At 37.2% G+C, this 27,392-nt stretch overlaps 1 protein-coding gene across 1 annotated transcript in view; it reads left to right on the forward strand.

Annotated features, from left to right (window-relative positions):
* The window catches only part of LOC106868611 (aromatic-L-amino-acid decarboxylase), a 134,191-nt gene that overhangs the window by 79,552 nt on the left and 27,247 nt on the right, over positions 1 to 27,392 (forward strand). Inside the window, exons 3-4 of the mRNA XM_089362097.1 lie at positions 563 to 735; positions 24,406 to 24,519. Coding sequence (XP_089218223.1) covers positions 563 to 735; positions 24,406 to 24,519 — 287 coding nt within the window. The remainder of the gene's footprint in view (positions 1 to 562; positions 736 to 24,405; positions 24,520 to 27,392) is intronic.

The following is a 27,392-nucleotide window of genomic DNA, read 5'->3' on the forward strand; positions in this document are numbered from 1 at the left end:
CCAACATAGTTAGTGGTCTCTTCTCTCTGTTGCAGATGTTGTTTAAGCATCATAATACGTGCTTCATATGACACATGTATGTATGTATGTATGTATGTATGTATGTATGTATGTATGTATGTGTATCTGTGTGTGGTTTTGACCCAATATTTAGACGCTATCTAAGGCGGCGAGCTGGCAGAAACGTTAGCACGCCGGGAGAGATGCTTAGCGGTATTTCGTCTGTCTTTACGTTCTGAGTTCAAATGCCGCCAGAGTCGACTTTACCTTTCATCCTTTCGCGGTCGATAAACTAAGTACCAGTTGCATACTGGAGTCGATCTAATCGACTGGCACCCCTCCCGCAAAGTTTCGATCCTTGTGCCTAGAGTAGAAATGAAATGTATTTCGAGATACACTATTCCAAGAAAATTTATACATACATGTGTGTGTGTGTGTGTGTGTGTGTGTGTGTGTGTGTGTGTGTGTGTGTGTGTGTGTGTGTGTGTGTGTGTGTGTGTGTGTGTGTGTGTGTGTGCATATTCCCAGCAGATAATGTTTCAAATGTTCTCTTCTGTTCCAGGTAAAGAAGTAGTGGAATATATAGCTGAGTATCTGTCCAATATCCGCTCCCGAAGAGTGCTTCCGGACGTGAAACCTGGCTACATGAGGAAGTTGGTGCCTGAAAATGCTCCAGAAAAAGGCGAAAAATGGGAAAATATATTTGCCGACATCGAACGAGTAATTATGCCAGGAGTAAGTAAAAATTAGAAAGACCAACGTTTTGGTTATTTTTTTATCATTTACTACACGCACGCGCACACCTCAGAAGCACATACACATAAATTAATGTGTGTATTATGTATGCATGCATATACATACGTATAAATATATAAATACATACATATATATGCTTATATATATATATATACACACATATATATACATATGCATATATACATACATACATACATATATATATATATATATATATATATATATATATATATATATATATATATATATATATATATATATATATATACACACACATATATATATATACTGTATATATATATATATATATACAATATATGTATTTATACAAATATATATACATATATATATGTATATATATGCTTATATATATGTATATATGTATGTATATGTGTGTGTATATATATATATATGTATATATATGTATGTGTGTGTGTGTGTGTATACATTTACATATACTTATACATATACAGACACACGCATGCATATCCTGTTTCTAATTTTACTTTAATTTATTTTATTTAAGGGCTGTGGCCATGCTGGAATTTCGTTGTTGATGAGCTTATTGATTTCATTTCATTTTCACAACCATTGTCCATGCTTGATTTTTGTAAGATAATGAGTTGCACGACGCCATCTTTATTTGTGTTTCTTATCATGCTATAGGTTCGTCTAGTATCCCGGATAAAACTTTACCCAAATATTCTTTATACGCATTCACATCTATGACTCGTAGGTCTCTGATTGGGGTTTGGCAAAGTACTGAAAAGCTGTGAGCCCTTGAATCCTGAACTGTTACAGTATTAGGTCTCTATTGTACATGGAGAGGGATAGACCCTTGGAACTATACTGTCGAGTATAGTACCGGAACCGCTTTAGTTTTCAGTCTCAAAGTTATGCGATGACCCTGCTGGATATTTCACGTCTTCGCTTCAGAGAGTAGAGCTTCAATTCTATTTTTACCTGTTCCAGTCTCTCACCTGTTGCAATCAGACAGTCTTAGTGTAGCAGCGTTGAATTGCTTTGAGATGTGGTGTTGGAGAACTCATTAGACCTATATATATATATATATATGTGTGTGTGTGTGTGTGTGTGTGTGTGTGTGTGTGTGTGTGTGTGTGTGTGTGTGTGTGTGTGTGTGTGTGTGTGTGTAAATTTAAGCAATGCTTTCGTGGAAAGTTGATGAGCAATGTTACTGAAAGAACAATTACTGAACTATGCCTATACACTGATTAGCTGCATTTTTTTTTATCTTCGGTTGCATTGTTTACATAGACGTAGCCGTATACGAAACATGCTAACTTTCAGTGCTGGCTCTGAACTCTGTAGAGATATACCTAAAAAAATATATATATTTTCTCTTATTCCTTTCTGTTGAAGAGCGCAGGCTCGAAACGTAAAAGACTTTTTCATTTTTCCCGAACGTCAAACTGTTCGTAACTGGTACTTATTTAATCGACCACGAAAGGATGACGGGCAAAGTCCACCTCGGCGGAATTTGAACTCAGAACGTAGCGAATAATAATAATAATAATAATAATAATAATAATAATAATAATAATAATAATAATAATAATAATAATAATAATAATAATAATAATAATAATGATAATAATAATAATAAAAATAATAAAAACAACAGCAACAACAATGGTAATAATTTCTAACTTACCTTATTATGTATATGAGTATGTGTATATGAGTATGTGAGTATATGAGTATGTGTGTGAGTCAGTGTGTATATCTGTCTCTGTCTTTACATATACCTGTGTGTGTATGTGTGTGTGTATGTGTGTGTGTATGTGTGTGCGTGCGTGCGTGTGTATTTAGATGTATAAATTTTGTATGTAGCATTAAAGTCTATATCTTTTTCAGGAGACATTTTCTTCAATCTCCACCGTACATTTCTATGTGTCACATAAAAAAAAAACCAAAAAAAACCGGTTTTTCTCCATTTCCTCTTCACATCGTATATTAATTGAGATTGTCGTTCAATGTTTTTTGTTCATGACTGTCACTGTCTGACGAAAACCTATGAAAAGATGTCAGACGCAAAGACAGAAGCGTTAGCACAATTCATCATACACACACACACACACACACACACGTGCGCACACACACACACACACACACAAGGATGGTTGGTTGTGTATATATTAGGAAAATATTGAACTCATTCTTTGAAGTAGTCAGTCTTACCTAGGACTCGGTGCTTATACACTCGTGTGTGTGTATACATACATGTACACGTGTTTGTGTATTATATGAATATATATATATGTGTGTGTGTGTGTGTATAACAGAAACACATCTCAATGTGATTGTATCGGACGCCGAGGTACACATACCAGGGTATGTCGTGCTACAGACGAGAAAGGTCACGTGGAGGAGTGCCAATGTACACCCGAAATTATGTCACGTCCATGGTACTCTTGTCGCACTCCAACACTGTATGTGATACTCTGGTAGTACACATTAAACAGATGAGGTTGGTAATGTATGCCACATGTCGCCCACCAGATGCGCCAGATCATGAGAACCCATTTGAAGTGTGCCTCCAAAGAATGAGAGATGTTTTGACGAATCTCGATAGCGCTCTGCACATACTTCTCTTAAGGGATTTCAATGTCCCTCATGTAAAAAGGCCAGAGGGTTGTCCCCTTTCAAGTATGCCACTTCAAAATAGGAAGCATGCAGAGTCTCTGCTTGACTTCACGGACGCACTCTTTATGGAGCAGATGGTGCATCAACCCACAAGGAGAAAGAATATCCTGCACCTATGTTTCACAAACACCTTTGCACTCATACATAACGTAGAGTGGGAGAATTCTCAGGTTTTAAAAAATGTACTATCTTTTAGCTACGCATTCATTAACTTATGGCATAGATTTGTCCATGATTCTCCACTTAATTGTAGGTGGTGTGCAGTTGGTCTTCGAACCCCATACGTGGGTGGTCAGCTTAGCATTTTTAGCTTTGTCGATGTGCGAGAAAGAAGACCGGCAGTTTGTACATCGTCCTTTAACATTGACTTCACATAATCCGATGGGATTTTTCTTTTCAATCGTGTTAACTGAAACCCGACCTGTAATGCCTGGAGAGAAGTTCAAGAAAATATCTACGAGCATTCTTCTTCTTGAAACGAAATACGACTAAATCGAGAAATACGACAACATTTTCCAACTAAATTAGATAGTTAAACGAAAAATCTTCTGCCTGAAAAATTAAATGAAAATTTATCGAATGATCTGAATCCTTAAAGCATGGAAGCAAAAAATGTAATCTTTGGTCAGCTGCAAAAAAGAAAAAGATATCCACAAAGTCTATACAGCCATGAAGCCTTTTTAATCATAGGATTAGAGTTATTCGTGAAATGCAAACCGTAGCATGACCAAGTTCCTTAGCATCTGCTTTGAAACTAAGACATGTTATCTTCAGTTGGTTAACTACATAAAAATACATGGTCATCAACACACTTTTCTTCTAGATCTTTCCCCCTTTCTTCCACCTCACCCCGTCTCATCCTATTGTTGATGGATTGATATTTCCTAAGTCTAAATTTTCTCCATTTCCGATTAATTATTCTGTATTTTCTGCCTTCGTTTATTTACTTTCACTTTTTCATTTCTATTATAGCACCAAATTATTTGTAGTCAAAAATGGACTGACTGGATTTCGTATTAATTCAAACACGTGTGTGTGTAGGTGTGTGTATGTATATATATATATATATATGCATATATATATATATATATATATATATATATATATATATATATATATATATATATATATATATATATATATATATATATATTCATATATATATATACATATATATTCATATATATATATGTAGGTATATATATGCATATATATATATATATTCATATATATATATATATTATATATGTATATATATATATTCATATATATATATACATATATATTCATATATATATATGTAGGTATATATATGCATATATATATACATAGATATATATATACTCATAATATACTTATATACATGTAATGTAAACCACACAAATACACGTATATAGATATATAGGGTGCAAAAATGGCTGTGTGGTAAGAAGCTTGCTTCCCAACCACATAGTTCCGGAATCAGTTCCACTGCATAGAACCTTGGGCAAATGTCTTCTACTAGAGCCTTGGGACGATTAAAGCCTTGTGAGTGGATTTGGTAGACGGAAACTGAAAGAAGACCATCGTACAGACACACACACACACACACACACACACACACACACACACACACATGTATATGTATGTATGTATTTGTGTGTCTATGTTTGTCCCCCCTACCATAGCTTGACAACCGATGCTGGTGTGTTTATGTCCCCGTAACTTAGCGGCTCGGGAAAAGACACTGATAGAACAAGTACTAGGCTTACAAAGAATAAGTCCTGGGAACGATTTGTCCGACTAAAGGCGATGCTCCAGCATGGCCGCATTCAAATGAGTGAAACAAGTAAAAGAATAAAAGAAAGAATATATACATACATATATATATATATATATACATATATATATATATATATATATATAGAGAGAGAGAGAGAGAGAGAGAGAGAGATTTGTGCGTGGGCGTATAAATAGTTATATATACTTATTAGGCAAGCATACGTCTGCATACATATGTTTCTTACATGCGTGCATATACATACGTACACATAAACATACATGCATACGTATACATACATGGATACACACATAAATATGGAGGCTCTAACCTAGACACTCTAGCCTTACCAATAGCTGTCATATCCTCTCATCTACCTATTTACACACAACACTGTCATATCCATGCACACTTGTTGTTCAAGCACACTTGGGGACACTTCTTTTCACACACACACCAGAGATATTGTCTCTCACAGAATTCAATTACCCAAAAGAGAAACTAGTGGAAGCGAGAAAGTCTCTTCCAATATAGATCTCCGTTCCAATAAAAAAATGGTTAATGGAAAATTCCTTTAGGTTTTTTTTTTTAAAGAACTTCACCATAACGTGTAAACTATTTCAGGACTGTCGAGTTTGGTGCTGTTTTTCTCTTCTTTTCTGTCTCTTTCTGAAGGTCCTTGCCTGTCTGTTTTCCTGTCTGTCCGTCTCTCTCCCCCCCCCTCTCTCTCTCTCTCTCTCTCTCTCTCCCCAGTCTATTTTCTATAGCGTATGTGTGTATGTGTGTGTATATACATACATTCATACATACACATACATACATACATACATATATATATATATATATATATATATATATATATATATATATATATATACACACACACGTATATGTATATATATTTATATATGTATATATATATGTATATGCATATATATATATATTTCTATATATATGTATATATATATATATATTTATATATATATATATGTATATGCATATATATATATTTATATATATATGTATATGTATGTATATATATACATTTATATATATATATATATATATGTATATGTATGTATATATATAAATATTTATATATATGTGTGTGTGTTAAGTATAAATATATTATATATATATATATATATATATATATATATATATATAAATATATTACACACACACACACACACACACACACACACACATATATTTGTTCATTGCCATAGATTCGGAAATAGATAGATGACTAATTTCTCTGTTTGTGTATGTGTACGTCTGTGTGTCCGTGTGTCCGTGTGTGTGTGTGTGTGTGTGTGTGTGTGTGTGTGTGTCCATGTGTGTGTGTCCGTGTGTGTGTGTGTGTGTGTCCGTGTGTGTGTGTGTGTGCTTTATTACTAAATAATAACTTTGTCTCCAGCAATTTCCTCCAATCTACGTAGATAGTTCGCTTATCAAATATTTCAGTCGTAATTAGTATCACAATAAAATGATATTACCGGACAGCGACACCCCATGATTATGGCGGACATGATGCTTTCCACTATTTCTTTCTCATCTTGATGCTGTTGTTGCTGATATATTGTTGCGGCAGCTGTCATTGTTATCAATATTAATTTTACCGACCATAGTTTTTAGTAAACAAAAATTCCTTTGAAACAGGGCCCAACCCGAAACGTCAGAATTCATCTCTCTTTTCGTCTTACTAACTTCTTCCTTTCTTCCTTTCTCTCTCTCTCTCCTTTTCCTTCCAGCTTTCATTCTTCCTTTCCTTCCTTCTTCATTTTCTTCCTTCTTTCTTCCTTTCTTTCGTTCTTTCTTTCTTCCTTTCCTTCTTTGTTCCTTTCTTCCTTTCCTTCTTTCTTCTTTTCCTTTTTCCTTTCCTTCGTCCTTTCTTCATTTTTTCTTTCCTCCCCCCCACCTCACTCTCTCTCTCTTACACATACACATACATAAAGATAGTTAAATAGGTAGACAGACAGACAGACAGACAGACAGATGGATGGATGGATAGATAGATAGACAGACAGATAGATAGATAAATTGATTAATAGATAGATAGATAGATGGATAGATAGAAAGATTGTCGTGGTCTAGCTAGTCCCTTGTTACACTGAGTTTCACCCGTAAATGCACGGAATCTTCCGGAAAGTTATTACTCAGAGTAGAAAGAAACAAACTCAACCAGAACAAGACATATTAATATCTCTCCTACGTTATCGAGTTCTCGTTTGTTCGACAGTTGATGCTGAACATATATGTGAGTGTGTGTGTGTGTGTTCATATTTATATATGTGTGTGTATGTTTGTTGGATTCTTGATCAGTTTTCTTAGAGAACCATTGGTATAGAAGAGAATACATCGGAATAAATGGCATTAACTCTAAAATTGGTTTCATATTTTGGCACAAAGCCAGCAGGGGGTAAGTCGATTACATTGACCCCCAATACTCAACTCGTACTTATTTTATCGATCTCGATAGGACGAAAAGCAAAGTCGACTTCGGCGGGATCTGAACTCAGAACGTAAAGCCAGACGAAATGTCGTTAAGCAGTTCATCCGGCGTGCTAACGCTTCTGCCAGCTCACCGCCCGTCATCGCCATCTGAATTTAACACCAATTTGCGACAGAAAACAGCACAACTGATATAAAATGGCGAGAGCTAAACCACGTTTCCATCACTTGTCTTCAATTAGTGCATGTCTCTAATACCATTAAAATTATAATCTTAGTAATTAACTAATAATTTAATCATGTATCTGTAGCGGCAGCATTACTCCAGATCGATGAATAGCATCAGCAGTGTACTTTAGATAATGGCAGCAGCAGCAGCAATGTGCTCGGTGCGTGCGTTCCTCGGAAGAAATAGTAGATTGGTGCATAATTATTGCGGCTTTTTTCAGCAAATTTTATTCAGCAAAATTAATAACAACATGTAACAAAAACATCTAAAAATTATCATTCCGGAGCATATTCACCATCTACTTCAATTACTGCTTCCCATTTGCTCGGCAGACGGTCAGATCGTCATTTAAAGATGTTTTTGTCAAATAGTGTTATTGTTTATGTTGGATAAAATTTGTTGAAAAAGAGCCGCAATAATTATGCACCAACCCAATATTATGAATGTCAGTCAAAGCTGGGCTTTTTATAAGTTGAGCCACTGATCAGAATCGATGTACATTTGGGATGCAATAATCTAGTAATAACAATAACTGAAGGTCTAAATCGATTCTCTCCTACTCCCACCTCACCTGTGATTGTTGATTTTGTGGTCTTGGGCCCAAGCTAAATAAGGCCGGCGAACTGGAAGAATCGTTAGCACGCCGGACAAAATGTTTAGCTGCATTTTATCCGTCTTCACGTTCTGAGTTCAATTTCCGGTGAGGTCGACCTTGCCTTTCATCCTTTCGGAGTCGATAAAATAAATACCAGTTAAGCACTGGGGGTCGATGTAATAGACTTACCCCTCCCCCAACTCGCTGGCTTTGTGCCAAAATTTAAAACCAATATTTAAAGCGTAAATGTAAAATTAACTAAAACGTTGTTTTTCGTTTAGACTTTAAATTTAATCTGGTTTACTCAGCGGTGTTTAAACTCAGAGAACAGGAAGTCGACGCAAACACCGCAAGGCATTCATTCTATCTGGCATTCTAATGAGATTCTGCCAATTTTCTACCTAAATTTAACGTTGGCATTATATAATTTAATTTGGTTTTCAAAAGTTAGTCATTATTTTCTTCCTCCATAATGACGCCTCTGTTATTATTTAAAGATCGCGATGGATTAACCTTTAAGCTAAGGATAAATTAAATTATAGAATTAACTTTATTGCTGTTGTTTTTTTAAATATGGAGTTAATAGCGCAAACACCAAAAATATTAATATTGCTTTCAAATTTTGGCACAAGGCCAGCAATTTCGAGGGAAGGGAGTAAGTCGATTACAACGATCCTAGTGTTCAATTCCTTCCTATTTTATTGAGCCTGAAACGTAAAGTCAACCTCGGTGGAATTTGAACTCAGAACGTAGCCGAAGATGAAATACCGTTAAACATTTCGCCCGGCGTGCTAACGATTCTGCCAGCTCGCCGCTTTCCCACACCAACAATAATAACATCGATATGTATCGATATTATTATTGTAATAAGGCGGCGAGATGGCAGAATCGTTAGCACGCCGGGCGAAATGCTTAGCGATATTTCGTCTGTCTTTATGTTCTGAGTTCAAATTCCGCCGAGGTCAACTTTGCCTTTCATCCTTTCGAGGCCGATAAATTAAGTACTAGTTACGCACTGGGGTCGATCTAATCGACTTAATCCTTTTGTCTGTTCTTGTTTGTAAGAGTGTATAATCGAGTCTGTGAATGAGTGTGTATGCTCACGCGCGCGCGCGTAATCTTACAAATCACAGTTTCCAAATATTTTCAATTTCGTTCCCGTTTTCAAATCCTATTTCTTCTGCCTCTAATTCTCCGTTTATGAGATCTAATTATCCAGCTACTCATTAGTGCAGCAGCCGTAATTAGCTTCACCATAAACATTTCAACATAATAACAACATCCACACACAGTCGGACACACGTACACATACATACATACATACACACATACACATACATATACTTATGCACAGATATATACACGATCATTTATACACATAGTCACTGGATCTTCGTCGGTTTCCGCGACGACTATAGCATTTTTTCCATCGACTCAGCAGCTTAGTTTTTAAATTAGCGTGTAGAATGGCCGAGTACTCCATTGACACATGTACCCTCAATACGGGTATCTGAAAACTTTGAAAATACTTCAAGGAGTAACGGCCGTGCTCTGCATAGTTATGGGCTGCCCTTTGGCAAGGCATAGCACCCGCCCAGCCACCCTGACAAGGGTACGGCGCGGTCGTGGCACTGCAGCATACCGCATTGTGAAGAGGAGCGGAAGAGCGCCACTGAGTCAACGGTATTTCTGACATCGATGCTGACCGGAGGAATCCTAGAGGATTAAACGATTAGGATTACCGAGCTCTACGAAGAGATTAACTTCAACACATCCATAAGAGTGGTGGCCACGGTTGTGTAATCGGCTGACGAAAGATTCATTGGGTATCAATCTGCCGAGTTAAATTCATAAGAATGGAATTGGATGGCAACAGAAAGTCGCAGGAATCTGTACAAGCAGCTCAGCCGAACCCTTAATGTAATTCTCCGGTGTAACTGTGTGTGGGACAAAGCTCTACCCGGAATAATCATTCCGTCGGCTTCAACACAGTTTCCCTCTGACTGGGTTTTTTTCTCTCAAGCCATGGCTTGACCCGGGGCTATAGAAAACCATATCGAACTCAAGACCTCTTGGTTACGAGACAATTTTCTTAACCATTCATCTATGCTCAGTAAATACGTGCATGTACACACACACATATACACATATGCACAGATATACACATTCGCAATACACTAGCACATGCCACACATCTATCACACACACACACACACACATACTTCCTACCATTCTTATACTCTACATACACACACACATACATACACGCACATACACATACATATTATCTCAAAGGCGCGCGCGCACACACCTTACACATAGGAGCTAGCTACTTGATATGGATTGGTTCTTAATGATCCTCTAAACTGCTTGATCCATCCATTCTGCTACAATACTACATCCCACACACAACGTCTTCACTGCTATATTCCTTAAAAGAAATTTGCATATTCCAATATGGCTGACGTATGTCAGTCAATCACGAGGATTCGCAGTAGACATTTTAAAACATCACCCCTATAATGGTAGCAAGAACAACAACAACAGCACTAATAACTACAAAGCAACAATATAAACGACCTCCACGCCGATGATGACAATGACAAGGAGGATTATTACGAGAACGAGGATTTCTTTTATTTGCTAAAGGGGCATCGGGTGAAGGGAACATCACAAACATGGGTTGCATATAAAATTGGGGTTTGGACGAAAATGATTATATTTACTCCGAACATAGACACTTATGGGTATTATCGAACTGGAAAGTATAAAACATCCACCATTGTAAGTTATCGTTGTAAGAGCAGAGAAATAACTTGTAAAAAACAATGGAAAGACCAAAAACCAAGAGATATAGGGATAATGATACGAACGATACAATTGTCGGTTTTTTTGAGTTTTTTTTTTTAATCTTGGAAGAAGGCAAATAAATACAAAACAGAGGCTGAAATAATAGATATGAATATAAAGAAAAATACAAGACACAACGGAAACTGGGAAAAGGCTAACATCTAAGCTGAAAATGGAGTTATGGTCTGTCATAATAGAGCGATAGCAAGAAAATAAAACCCTTACGCTACCTGTAAAAGCTGAACGGCATGAAAAGAGATAAGGAAAATTCACAATACTGGCTGAGAAACGCAGGACGCAAAGGTGAGATTGAAAGCTTCTTGATTTGAGCACAAGATCAAAGTCTCTTCACGAGAAACCATCAATAACATGAAGCAGAATACAGCAACTGCAAGACATGGGGAATTTGTGAAGAAGCAGTTAACCATATTGCTTCTGTTTGCTCAGTCATAGTCACGGAAAAGTATAAATCTATCTATAGGGATGACAGCGTTGGGACTTTACGCTGGAAGCCATGTCAGCATTACGAAATACCAGGAGGGAAAAAGTGGTATTGATATACACGAGGAAAAGTCGATCATACTCTGGGGTGAGCAAATACACATTCGGTGAGATTATGGCTAATTGACCAGATACTGTTGTGAAGGACCCCTTGAAAGGAAATGCTTCCAAATCGAAGTATCACTCTCGACATATGGTAATCTATCAAAAAACGAAATTGAGAATTTGTCCAAATCTTCTGATCTGGACATAGAGGAAGCCAAATAGGAGGCAGAAAACAGAAATAATGACTATAATAATAGCTTTGGAAATGATCGAAAATCATAAATACGAATGTATAACCAAAACAGCAGCCTTACGAATATGCACAAAATGCAGAGATTTACACTACCCGATACTGCACTTACCCGATACTGCACTTACCCGAGTTACATGAAACTGTGCTGACAATTCAAGTTAACAGACCAGATATTGTAGTAAAAGACAACAGAAACAAGAAGTGCAAATTAAAAGTGATACGAATATATCATCAGATCAAAATATATCGGTAAAAGAACTTTGAAACTGAAAACGAACTGTTTTGTCCCACGGTCCACTTCGATTTTCAAAATGAGACAAAGTTAACACACATACACAGGTAGAATCAACAAAAAAGTACTCCATTTGGTGGATATATATATATATATATATATATATATATATATATATATATATATATATATATATATATATATATATATATATATATATATATATATACACACACACACATGTAAATGCTCTCCGTCTGTCAAGACTGTTTTCTCCCGTTTCATCTTTATGTACCAATTCTTGAGTAATTTTTCTGTGGAAACTAGAGACATTGAAGGGCATCTCGTTGGAAATCGGATGCAGATCTACGTCGGCAAATGCAAACAACTTTATTGTAATAGTGTCGGACAGTAGGGACATCGGGGTGACCAACCACACTTAAAGGGACTCGAAGCGGTGACACGAACCAAAACGAACCAAGAAGTCAGCGAACCTGCAACTTGACATCTGGAATGGCAGGTCCATGACGTCCAACTGCGTCAAGGTAGACAGAATGGAGGAACCAATCAAATTGCACAGGGTATGGTTTAATCCAGATCTCCAAGTGAGGGAAAAACTGCGACCAATTGACGAGCAGGGTGACCAATCTCACCCAGAAATGGGCCGAGAGAGCTATCCCTGAGGGTCAATTACATCACCTCCGCCATCTATTACCGCCTGATAATAGTATGGAAGAAGATGGACTGTCATTTACACCTTTCCGACAGCAATAGCACTGAAATGATATCGACGGAGATGAGAAACCGGATTGCAGAATACGCTCACGCACCAAGATGGACAGAGTGCCGCTGCTACTGCTGCTGCTGCTGCTGCTGCTGCTGCTGCTGCTGCTGCTGCTGCTGCTAATGATGATGATGATGATGATGGTGATGATGGTGATGATGGTGATGATGATTACAGTAGTGGTGGTGGTGGTGTCAGAAGTGATGCCAATTGAGATGTGAAATTGGTTATCTTTTAATGAGATTTCCTGTCAGAATCAAACCTTCTTATATTCCGTGATATGGAGAAGGAGGAGGAGGAAGGGAGGGAGGGGGAAAAGGTAGTGGAAATGGTTTCAACTTCGTTGTTGTTGTTATTGTTTTCATCGTTTCTTCCTTATTTATCTTCCCTCCCCCCTCTCTTTCTCTCTTACATTCTCTTCTTAAAAGTCTCTGTTTCTGTTCCTTTCTCACCAACCCCTCTCTATCTTTTGGCTCTTTCCCACACTCTCTCTCTCTCTCTCTCTCTCTCTCTCTTTCTCTATACTTACCGTCTATCTATCGATCTATCCATCTATCTTGTTATGTATCTATCAATCCATATGTTCATCTATCTATGTTTGCCTGTTCGTCTATCAGTTTGTCTGTCTGTCTGTCTGTCGATCAACTTACCTCTCTATCTTGCTATTCATTTATCTATCTGTCTCTCTTTATATCTATATCTATATCTATTTCCCCCCCCTCTCTCTCTCTCTCTCTCTCTCTCTCTCGTTATATATATATAAACATACATACATACATACATACGTACATACGTACACACAAATATATACTTATATATATGCATACATGTAGATATATACGTGCAAGTGCATATATAATATGCAGGTATGTATATTAAACACTCGTTTCTCATCACTCCGCTCTTACATCTTTCACTCCTACACACACACACACGCACACACTCACGTACACACATACTTTCTCTATCTGTCTGTCTGTCTGTTTCTCTCTCTCTCCATCTCTCTCAGTGTGTATCTTTATCACTCCCACGTTACTATTAGTCTCTCTCTCTCTCTCTCTCTCTCCTTCAAACTCCATCTTTTTCTCTCGATCCATTTCCTCGTCTCACCTCCTATACCCCTTTCCGCCCACCCCTAATCCTACCAAAAACGCTAAATTCAACTTCAGATCAGAGAAACTTAATATATTAAGTGGTCACTTGAACCAATCCACTTGAAAGTAAGCTCTTCACAAACACTTCACCAATCCACGGGTTCAGTTCCTGTCCTAAGCACCACATTGACTACTTCGTTGGTTGTTTTTGGTAATAGCTGTCTTTGTTTTTGCTGAATTTCTTTTTAGATATACACAATCTCTCTCTCTCTCTCTCTCTCTCTCTCTATATATATATATATATATATATATATATATATATATATATATATATATATATATATATATATATATATATATATATATATCTACCTGTCTGTCTATCTTTATCTCTCGCTTTATATTTGTGTGTGTATACATACACGCACACACATATTATATATATTATATATATATATATATAGATATATATATATATAGAGAGAGAGAGAGAGAGAGAGAGAGAGAGAAAGAGAGAAAGTGAGAGAGAGAAAGAGAGACGCTCGCGTGCGCGTACACACATACACACACATACACTTATACACACATGCAGTTACCCATAGACACCAACACAGAGACATACACACACATATTATCACTGTTGAAATTGACCCACCCGAAGTAAGATTCCTTCTAGAAGTAGTACTCAATACATGATACAAATGTAGTTTTTCGTCTTTCTATTTAAAACCTGGCACGATGAACGTTTCGATCTTAGGTTATTATTGGGGCACGGGAAAACGATCATAGTGCCAACAGTCAAATTGCATAGATATGTGTGCGTGTGTGTGTGTGTGTGTGTTTATAGAAGCACAATTAAAGGTTACAAATCTCATTAAGGGATAGCAAAATCCTATGAAAGTACTGGTTAGTTACCTGTACAAAGAGTATTGAACTTTGTATTTAATACTCCACTGCAAGGTAACTGTATAAACCGTGGTTTATATATATTTATTTATTACAATGATAGGATGAGAAAATAGAGAGATAATTTTTTTTAAATCATTATTATTTATTAACAAATGTGACAAACATCCCTTACAGTTGTTTCAATTTAGACCCTCAGAAAATTAATTAAATTAAAAAATTAAATTAAAATTAACGGTTTGCAGCCGTTTATTCAACATGCAGGAATCGAACAACTATTTTGCATATCTTTATCTACCTCTGATAATTTTCTGAGGGTCTGAATTGAAACAGCTGTAAGGGATGTTTGTCAATTGTTTAATTAATAAATAATAATTTATTAATTACTTCTCTATTTTCTCGCCTTATTACACACACACACACACACACACACACACACACACACACAAACACACACACACACACACACACACACACACACACACACACACACATATAATCATAGGAATAGATAAATAAATAAAGTTGTATTTATTTATTTATTTATTCCTATGATTATAGTAAATAAATCTTACTGATGTTTGTCAATTGAATCTCTTCTCCATTTTCTGCCTTGCTTTATAAACTCTGGATAAACTTTTGTTTAACTCCACTTGTACCTCTTATCCAATTGTACCATTGCCGTGCATCAGAAAGCCTTTGACTATAAATAGCTATACATCCACTAGTATACTGGATATTTATTATCCCTTAGATGGGTAACATAGTGTCTTACCAATCTGGCCATCGGAATAAATAAGTACATGAAATGGGTGACAGGTCAGGGGATGAAATGAGCTGAACATCATCATCGTTACCGTCTTCATCGTCGTCATCGTCGTCGTCGTCGTCGTCATCATCATCATGAAGCAATAAAAGTGCTTATAAATTACAAAAAATGTTCAAGTTATAATGAAGATGATGATGATTATGATGATTGTGATGACGACGAAGGGAACTGATGCTGATACTGGTGCTCATGCTGCTTCTGTTGCTGCTGCTGCTGCTGATGATGATGATGATGACGACGATGATGATGATGATGATTGTTATGGTAAAATAATAATTGTTTTCTAATACATGTGAAGAATTCCATATTTTTCTTTTCATATTTTTGATATTTTTTAATACTTTGTTGCTTTATGCTTTTTTCATAATTGTTTCTTATTTGAAACGACAATTTGCATCTCTCTCTCTCTCTCTCTCTCTCTCTCTCTCTCTCTCTCTCTCTCTCTCTCTCTCTCTCTCCCTCTCTCTCTCTCTCTCTCTCTCTCTCTCTCTCTCTCTCTTTGTGTGTGTGTGTGTGTGTGTGTAATTATATTTTTAAGTCATTAAATCTGATTCCAGGAAACTTCGGTGCAATATCTTTACTTCAGGGAAATTACTGGAGAAAATAAACAACTACATCAACAACATCATCCTCATCCCAGCAGCATCAACAACAACATCATCCTCATCCCAGCAGCATCACAACAGCAAATCAAACAAGAAGCATATTGGCAGTATTGTTGGAGCTAAACAAAATTCCTTTCAACATTTGTTCCGACACTCAGGGTTCTGAGTTCAAATCCAGCACGGATCAACATTGCCTTTTATTATTTCCGGACCAGAGCGTGGAATTGGTGGAATTGTCAAAGACACAGACAGGTTACCTTGTGATGTTTCTGCATGTTTTATATATTACGAGATGTTTGGGAAGTGAGACTTAATCCATCGCCCAAGGACCAGTTTACGGTGTTCAATCGGACGACGGATTAAGTCTCACTTCACAAATATAATATCATTGAATATAAACAAAACAAAAACAATAAAAGGAATACAAAAAACACCACAAGGTACCTTTTCTCTGTCTCTGATGATTCCACCAATTCCTTGTTTTAGTCTGCTATGCTATATTCTGTGAGTGGATAGGATGAATGGCGAAGGCGTTCAGTGCGCGGTTTGAACTCAAAGCGCAGAGTATCAGAACAAATGGCGAAAGGAATTTTGCTTTGTTCTATCAACTCCGCCATTTTGTAAACTGTTTTTTTGTTGTTATTTTTGCTGTTGTTCTTGTTGTTGCTGTTGTTACTGTTGCGGTGGTGGTCAAGAAGAAGAAGAAGAAGAAGAAGAAGAAGAAGAAGAAGAAGAAGAAGAAGAAGAAGAAGAAGAAGATGGTGATGATGATGATGATGATGATATTTTTGTTATTGTCGCTTATTTTTTCCAGTAATTTCCTTGGAGAAAATCTATTTCACTAAACTTTCCTGGAATCAGATTTAATGACTGAGAAATATAATTACTTAGGAACACGCACAAAAAGGAACACACACGCACACACACACATACATGCGCGCGCGCGCAATAAATATATATACATGTATAGAATAAGACACAGAAATAGATATATATATATATATATATATATAGATAGATAGATAGATAGATAGATAGATAGATAGATAGATAGATAAAGAGATTGTCTGTATCTCTGCGCATATATTTATTTTATATGTGTATATATGCGTATATAGATATACGCATGTAGATGTGTGTGTATGTATGTGTGTATGTGTGTGTGTGTGTGTGTGTATGGCAACTTGGGAAAGTGTCTTCTACTATAGCCTCGGGCCGACCAAAGTGTTGTGAGTGGATTTGGTAGGCGGAAACTGAAAGAAGCCCGTCGTATATACATACATACATACATATATATATATATATATATATATATATATATATATTTGTATTGGTGTGTTTGTGTTTGTCCCCCTACCATCACTTGACAAACGATGTCGGTGTGTTTACGTCCCCGTAACCTAGCCGTTCGGCAAAATTGACTAATAGAATAAGTGCTAAGCTTCCAAAGAATAGGTCCTTGGGTCGATGTGTTCGACTAGAGGCGGTGCTCCAACATGGCCACAGTCAAATGACTGACACAAGTAAAAGATAAAAGATTACCTTGGACTACACTATCAAATGTGTTCTTTTTTATTAAGGTAGCAGCATGTGGTGGTTTGGGAGAAGATTTAGTTGTTCTTTCCTGCAGGTTGGGTGTCTATGTACAGGCTCCCTCATTAGATCGCTTACAAATGAGCTAATTACCAACATCGACGTCAAATATGCAAATTTGAGTGGTGTAGGGAATATATACCTAAGACAGGTCAAACAGCCAATCAACTAACGGTTTTAGAGGTCATGTGATTTATATACGGTCGGGTCGTTAGCCATAGTACAGATGTGAGGTATGTGACTTGATGATGATGATGATGATGATGATGATGATGATGATGATGATGATGATAATGATGAAGATGATGATGGTGATGATGATGATGATGATGATGATCTTTTCTACTATAGGCACAAGACCTGAAATGTTTGGGGAGGGGGCCAGTCAATCAGATCGACCCCAATACGCAACTGGTACTTCATTTATCGACCACGAAAGGATGAAAGGTAAAGTCGACCTCGGCGGAATTTGAACAAAGAACGTAAGGACAGACGTAATACTGTAAAGCATTTCACTTGGCGTGCTAAGGAGTAAAAGCAGTTCGCCAAAGAGACGAGCTGCGGGAAAGCGCGCCGCACAAACGGCGACCACAACTATTCACCGTCGTCTATGAAGCGCCAACGATATCGCAGTCTCAGTGCATGACTGTGCATCGTCAACCACGGCATGCCTAGCCCTCCATTTAGCGGGTGTTTACAGCAGATGGATTGCCTAACCAATGCGTTCCAGTTTGGTGATGGTAGGAGCGGGACAAGGCACAACGGTCAGACGGTAATCGATGACGGATGCGATGTACGCGTTCGCCACCTCCGCCCGACCTTTTAGGGATAGCTTCCTCTCGGCCCATTGCTGGGTGAGAGTCGCCACCCTAGTCGCTGTCTTGCCCCAGTTCTTCTCCATTTCGAGGTCCGGATCGAACCAGACTCCGAGCAATTTAACCGGTCCGTCGCTCCCGCGTCCCACGATGGTGACGTTGATTGATTGATTGATAGAAACAGTTGTGAATATATATTTATGCTATTAAAACTAACTTTACTTGCGAAACTATTGATATTAGAGCGAATGTGTGAATGCGTGTGCAAGTATACGTCAGTATGTGTATGTGTGTGTTGGAACAAGTGTATGTCAATATTTGTAAGTGTATAGTGACTGTGTGTGTGTGCGTTTTGTTGTATGTAAATGTCTCTGTCTCTGCACTCGAGTATCTACACCTGTAAGTGTGCATCTAGTTACTTGTATGTGTCTGTATATATGTGCATGCATAAGAGTGTGCAAGCACATATACACACGCACACACGCATACCAACATACATACATGCATACATTCATACATACATATGCATGTGTGTGTGTGTGTATATGCACGTGTACCTCAGTGTATGTTTGTGCATGTGTATATATGCATGTGTGCGTGTGTGTGAATGTGTGCGCATGTGTGTGATCCGGGTACTAGAAAGTGTCGATATGATTTGAGATGGAGAAAAAGAAGTGGTGAGAGGGTTGGGGTCGGGGAGAGTGCGGCGTTGATTGAGAGAGTGACCTCGATAGGTCAGCAGCTTCTAATTGAGCTGGACATCGGTCACTTCAGTTCTGACACATTCAATGGACAACAGAGTTTAACACTTGCCTTATTTCTGCTTCCATAGCTTCCTCGTCCATTCACATCGCTCGTGTGTATCTGTGTGTGCGTGTGTGTGTGTGTGTGTGTGTGTGTGTGTGTGTGTGTGTGTGTGTGTGTGTGTGTAAATTTACTATATACGGAAAGAAAGGGTATCACAGAAATAGACAAACAGACAGATAGACAGGCAGTCAGTCAGACAGACAGACAGACAGATAGATGGATGGATAGATAGATAGATAGATAGATAGATAGATAGATAGATAGATAGATAGATAGAGAAGTGTGTACGTAGGAATTTCATACTGAATAATGTGTGTGGGGGGTGGTCGTGTAAACGTGGGCGGGCGTTTGTGCATGTCTCTGCGTGCGAAGTCCAAAGAACAATTAGAAGAGTAATTAAGAAGGCGATAAGTAAAGGTGGACATTAAGTGGCTCCTAAATAATTGGATGATGGACGTTTAATGTTGTTAATTGGTCGCAGCTTCCCATTTAGAAAGGAAGGTCACGTGTTCTACCACAACTACCACCACCAGCATAAGTATTGGGGATGGCGGTGTTGGGGATGGTTGTGGTAGTGGTGCATATGATGTTATTGGTAGCATTGGAGGTGGTGATTGGACTACTTATGGTACTGATTGCTGGTTGTTGTGGTTGATGGGGTACCGTGATGGCGATGTTGATGGGGTACCGTGATGGCTGACGTGGTTGTGGTGGTGTGCAGGAAGTGATAGAATGCTTCAATAGGGTTCGTAGTTGTGATAAATAAAGGTTATAGTGAGAAAGGGAGTTAGTTCACATCCCTTTCATACAGTTCACGGTAGCTGCAGCTCTCGGACACTCCAATCTGTTCTCCACAATATAAGACCTTCACATCTACAAGCTTGCTTATTTTTTGATTCTTTTACTGATTTCAGTAAGATATAGCAGCCATGCTGGTGCGCCGCCATAAGCGTAAATGTTTGTTTATTTTAGATTCACTTCTTGACCCTGTCTCCGGAATCGGTCTTGGCAAAGAAATGAGTTTCTACAGAGCTGCCCTCCTCTGTGTTTCCTATCGTAATGTTGCCTCATCTGGTCAATCAGTTTGCTTCAGTTGTTTTGAACATATCCATATAACACTCCTCGTAGTTCCCTGAGGCCTTTTGATAAGGTGTTGAAAGGTCATAGACCTTTGAACCCTAAACTGTTACAGTATTGAATCCTTCTTCTGGACGGAGTGGACAGGACTTTTGGGTGTGTGCAATGGCGTCCGGTCCGGTGATTGGTATAGCTTTCAATCCCACAGTTGATTGCTAGATCCCTCGGAATCTACCATTTTTTCACCTCTGATCAGAACCCAATCCTTCACGATGTCCGCCCTTTTTTTCAATCTACGGAGAAATAGCTTAATTGGCCTGCTTCATATATCAATTATATAGGTTATAAATAAATAAATATATACATACATATATATATATATATATATATATATATATATATATATATATATATATATATATATACATAAACGCCGCCACACACACACACACGACTGCACTCATATACATATATATATATATGTATATATATATATGTGTATATACATGTGTATATATATATATATATATGTGCATATATATATGTGTGTATATATATATGTGTATATAAATATATGCATATATATGTGTATATATATATATATGTGTATATATATATATATGAATATATATATATATATGAATATATATATATATATATATATATATATATATATATATATATATATATATATATATAATAAAAAAACGAAGAAAAAGACAAGAAAAACAAGTGGCGGTGGTGTTGTTGGCTGTGGTGGTGGTGTTTGTGATACTGATAATGATGATGGTTACGATGATAGGAATTGTGTGACGCGGTGGGTGTGCCATAGTTCAGCATCATGCTGCATGGTGCCGCGTGGTGAGGAGAACTATTGTATGGAGTGATGGGGGGGGGATCATGGTGAGAGCATTGTGTATTTCGGAGGGGGGGCGGATTGTTACCGAGCGACGGAGTGGTGTTGCATAGATGGGGTGGGGTGGGGGGTTGAGAGTTGATGGAGATTTGTTCATCCATAAAATGAAAGGATTACAAGATTAATAAATTCAGAATCCAGTTACCGTGTCGAGAAAACAAACGAAAACAATAAACAATATGGTGGAAATATTGTAGAGATAAGTAAGTGCGGGGGCGGAAGTGAGGGAGCGGACATAACAGCGAGGGAATATGACAGGGATGATGATGATGATATTGATGATGATGATGATGATGATGATGGTGATGGTGGTGGGAGCAGTAGTAGTAGTAGTAGTAGTGGTTGCGGTAGAAGAATTTCTTACACAAAATCAATAGATTTTTAAAATAATTTTTGGATCAGTCTGGAAGAAATATTTCATAAACGCGCGCATTTTTATTCATACATACATACATACATACATACCCGTGTATATACATGCACGTGTATATATATGCACGTGTACTTACACGTATAGACACATACACAGGTGCCACCATATGTACTCTCTTAGCATGTCTATTGAGACCTCCAGCTGAGAACATAGGAAAGTCCAAAAGAAAAGGAAGAAGGAGGAAAAAATTGCCAACAGTCCACGTGTAGTTACATTTTTGAAATGACCGGAAGTAGAAGGACAAAGAGAAAGTGCTTTCTGGGACAGGAGAGTGTGAAGAATGGTTGATACGTGTGTGTGTGTGTGTGTGTGTGTGTGTATGTGTGTGTGTGTGTGTGTGTGTGTGTGTGTGTGATAACGTGTATTTGTATTCGTAATTGTATATCATGTTCTCCGTTTTTTTTGTTTATTTTATTTTAGTTTTTTGTCTTTGCTGCGGTACACATTCACTAGCTTTCTTACAAAGGGGTCTAATGCTTTTAACTTAGACTTTTGGGGGCGGGGGCAACCAGATCGAAGCATCTCAAGTGTAACTGGCCGAAATGGTCATGACTTCTGGTACTTGACTGATGAAAGAAAGCCAAGAATAACCCGTCTTTTTTTTTGCCTGTCCTTCTAATTGTTGTTTCTCTTGTCTGCCTTAGTGTTGTCTATCTGTCCAAACGTTTTAATGCCCTCTATTGCGTTTTTGATCCATTCATATATATATATATATATATATATATATATGTGTGTGTGTGTGTGTGTGTGTGTGTGTGTGTATGTGTGTGTACACATACACACATATATATATATACATATACATTTAAACATGCATATGCACATGAACACACACACACGCACATAGATACCTGGTTTGGTGCGTTGCCATACACATAGTAATCCACAAGGATTATGGGAAAAGATAATTTTAAGAAATTAATCAAAATCTTTCAACCATAACAAGTCAAGATGTCTACCAGATCTGATTTCATCCAAATGTGTGTGTGTATGTGTGAGTTTGTATGAAGATGCGTTGTGACGTGTGTGTTAGTGTATATGAGTATGTGTATGCGCTTGGTGTGTATGTGTGTGTGTGTGTGTGCATGTGTGTTAAGTACGTATGTGTGTATGCGTACGTGTGTGTATGTCTAAGAATGTTTCATGGTATGTGTATGTGTGTGTGTGTGTATGTGTGTGTGTGCGTGTGTGTGTGTGTGTTGGTGTCTCTGTGCGTGAATTGATGTGGGCTGATAAGTATGTTTGAGTTCGATACTCGCGTGTGTGTATGTGTATATATTCATTCTTATGTTGTTCTGTGCATTTTGGGATGTGTTAGAGTTTATTTTGTGCTACACACACATATCTGTACAGCCAGAATATTTAGATTTGTTTTGTGCGTGGCCGCGGGGCCTGGTGGTGAGTCTGTCGCACTCGCGATCTAGCGTTCGTGGTTTCAATACCTGAATCCGAGTGTTGCGTTGCGCTCTCGATTTTTGTTTGATAATGTTTTTCAAACGATTTTTCATAAACTTCTTTTGCTGATCCAACTTTTCTTAATTTTTTTTTTGTTTTGTGGTTTTTTTCTTTTTGTGGTTCGGCTAAAGAGACCGATAGAATAAGTACTAGGCTTACAAAGAATAAGTCCTGGGGTCGATTAGCTCGACTAAAAGGCGGTGCTCCAGCATGGCCACAGTCAAAAGACTGAAACAAGTAAAAGAGAGTAAAGAGTAAAAGAGTAAATGTGTATGTTTACACGTTTGCGTATATACATGTGTTCCTGTACGGGGGTGAGGGTGTAGTAATACCTTCCAGAATGTTCGTCATCTGGGCTTTTGTCCACATGTAGTCCAACAGAGACAGTCTCTGGTCGTCTACGAACATCAATATCTTCTTGAACAGACAGGAATGTTTGCAAAGAGGTTTTGTTAGCTGAAGCTTTTGCAGAATGTAACGTATGGAAAATAACAGAATCAAGATTTTCTCTCCCGTTATCTGCAAAACCATTCTCTACATATCTGCTGAATTTGTTCTCCAGAATCGAAAAATTTTGTATACAGAATGACATTTTTAGTAACCTACCACTAAACCCGAAGTTTATTACAGTTGAAATCTTCACGCATATATGTCTCTACAAGTAAGGTGACCCCCACCGTTCTAGTATGTCTTCAGATAAGCCAATGGTAGAGCACTCAAATGGCTAACTGCACATTTTATTTCTACTTTTAGATCACGCATTGGCAAAGTCCTCACATGCACGCTTACTTCCCGGCTTTGAATTCCTTCCCGTCTCTGCTGGCAGAAATGATTGCCGATGCCATTAATTGTTTGGGATTCACCTGGGTAAGTGACCATTTTCTACTATCTTCTTAACCAGATAAAAGTCTATGTTTTGCGGGGGGTTTTTTCCGTTTGTTTTCCTGTCTTGTTTTTGTCCGCCACTACTTTCCTCCATGGCACAGGTTTAATTTGTGTATACAAATTTAATTTGCGGTCCATGGGAAGAGTCATTTTAACGATGCGTCCTGCCCAACTCTTCGAAACGCCGGTGTTAAAATGGGGGTAGCTGATGAAGGAAAATGTTCTCTATGTGGCTTGTGTGTTTTCTGTACCATGGTTATTATTATTTTCTTGTCTACGTTTTGTTTGCAATGTCCTGTACCCAGATATGCACCTATATATACAGGTAGACGTAGGTATGCACATACCTGTACGTATATATGCATATACTCATTTATTATTTGTTATATATATATATATATATATATATATATATATATATATATATATATATATATATATATATATATATATATATATATATATATATATATAATGCATATATATACGGATATGTAGTATGCGTATATATATGTGTGTGTGTGTGTGTGTGTGTATATATATATATATGCGCATACATACATACGCCTATGTGTGTGTGTTTGCGTGTATGCGTGTTGGTGTATGTGTTAACGTGAAATACATGTTGTCTCTTCCTTCGTGACTCATTTATGGAATCTGGCATACGCCTGTCTCATTTCCCATATTGTACCTGACAGATTCTCTTTCATTTATATCGCATAGACACCAAAATGTATATTTTTGTAAATACGTGTGTGCATATATATATGAATATGTATGTGTGTATGTATGTATGTAAGAACATACTTGCATATGTGTATATGTATGTACGGTTGTATGCATGCATATACTTACAGACACTCACACACACACACACACACATAGATAGATAGATAGATAGATAGATAGATAGATAGATAGATAGATAGATAGATAGATATCCATACGCGTGTTTATTATGCTTAGTCATCCTTCATCTTAATCAAAGGTCGATCTTGCATTGCACTAATTTCAAATGTATTACTTAGATTTAAAAGCCTCATCTTGCTTTTAACTCCATCATTACATGTCACTCAGCACACTTCTATAACAGCTGCCTACAATCTTTGCGTCGTTTTCCTTTTATTTATTTCCTTTTCTACATTTGTATTCATTTCTTAGAATGCAAATCTGTTTCAATAACCCTTTCGCGATATTTCTGTTTATTCTGGAGACAGTATGAACGTCACAGCATCTCGTTTAACATTTCGTAATAAACCTGAGGCTTTAATCTATGTATGAAAATAAGAGTTTGTAGCTATAGCATCCAGTTGCAAATTCTGTTCGCAGCCATTTTACTCCGTTCACATGGTTTCAGAGGTATGGCCAAACTGGGGCACTACTTTTTAGGGTATCGTCGATTAGAATAATCCCAGTACATATTTTATTCCCTGGTAATTATTTTATCGACTTTGGATTGGAGAAATAACCTGATCGAGGTTTACACTCAAAACCTTATGTATTTAGTTGAGGGACATTCTCGCCGCTAGAACATCATTCGTGACACCCCTTCTACGAACCTCTTCTAATCGGTTAATTCTTTCCGTTTGGTTATTCTCTGCAAATATCTAACCGATGTAATATTCTAACTTTTTCGCTTTATCCATGACCTCTTTCCCCAACGCAAATGTTGTAGAGTATGAAATCTGTCGGTTCCCTTTTAACTAGATCCGGTTTCTGAAATCTTTCTGCAACAAAATCGGTTCAGCTCCCAGTAGCTAGGTCCCTATTTATTGAACTGTTTTAAGTTGACGGTATCGTTTTTGGGTTTATGGTCCGTGTAGCCTGCTTTCAAAAACGGAATTTAAACTGACAGACAGACAAACAGAGATACGGACAGACGAACAGATAGATAGATAAGATAGATAGATAGATCGAAAGATAGATAGATAGATAGATAGATAGATAGATAGATAGATAGATAGATAGATAGATAGACAGACAGGCAGACAGACAGATAGACGGATAGATGGATGGATTGAGTGAAATTGTGAGAGGCAAAGAGAGGAGTTGTAAATCTAAGAAAAACTGATGAATTTGCCGTGATAAATGATTTATTATATTGATGGGAAAGTTTTGGTTTTAATTTCGTTGCTGCCGAGATTTTAAGCAACAAATCCAGCGAAAGCAACAACAACAACAACAACATCAATGAAAGTAAGAATGGGCTTCGTTGAACAAAAAGATTCATGCATTCGATATGTATCCTGTATTCCTTGATTTCTGTTTTTTTCTTTTTCTCTCTGCAAAACATCATATTAGCAATCTTCTTCATGTAATCATCACATTCTTAACCTCGCCAATCGATTTGTCAATAATCATTATATTAAAGAGTTCCTTTATATTAATACTTTACACTATTATTATTATTATTATTATTATTATTATTATTATTATTATTATTATTATTATTATTATTATCTGTATTTATTCATTCTTTTTTGTTTCTTATTGTTAATACTATTTTATATTTTTCTAGTCGTTTTACTATTTTTTTTTTATTCTACTCTCTCTCTCTCTCTCTCTCTCTCTCTCTCTCTCTCTCTCTCTCTCTCTCTCTCCTTCTCCTTACCTGAATTCATTTTACCAAAAGATTCTCCGTACGTGATTCCCAGTTGTTTTGATGCAATAGCAATCTCGCCGTTTTCCAGGGTCGAAGTTGGTCCGGCGTGTGGGGGGGGGGGGGGGGGCGTCAAGCAAACCCGACATAAAAGATTTAAAAAGAAAAACACATTAAAAAAAATATATAATAAAATGTCCGCTGAAGTGTGTAGAGTGGACATGTGTATATATATGTATATATATATATATATATA

The sequence above is a fragment of the Octopus bimaculoides genome, chromosome 14 (assembly GCF_046866305.1).
Source record: "Octopus bimaculoides isolate indiv1 chromosome 14, ASM4686630v1, whole genome shotgun sequence".
NCBI classification, from domain to species: Eukaryota; Metazoa; Mollusca; class Cephalopoda; order Octopoda; family Octopodidae; genus Octopus; species Octopus bimaculoides.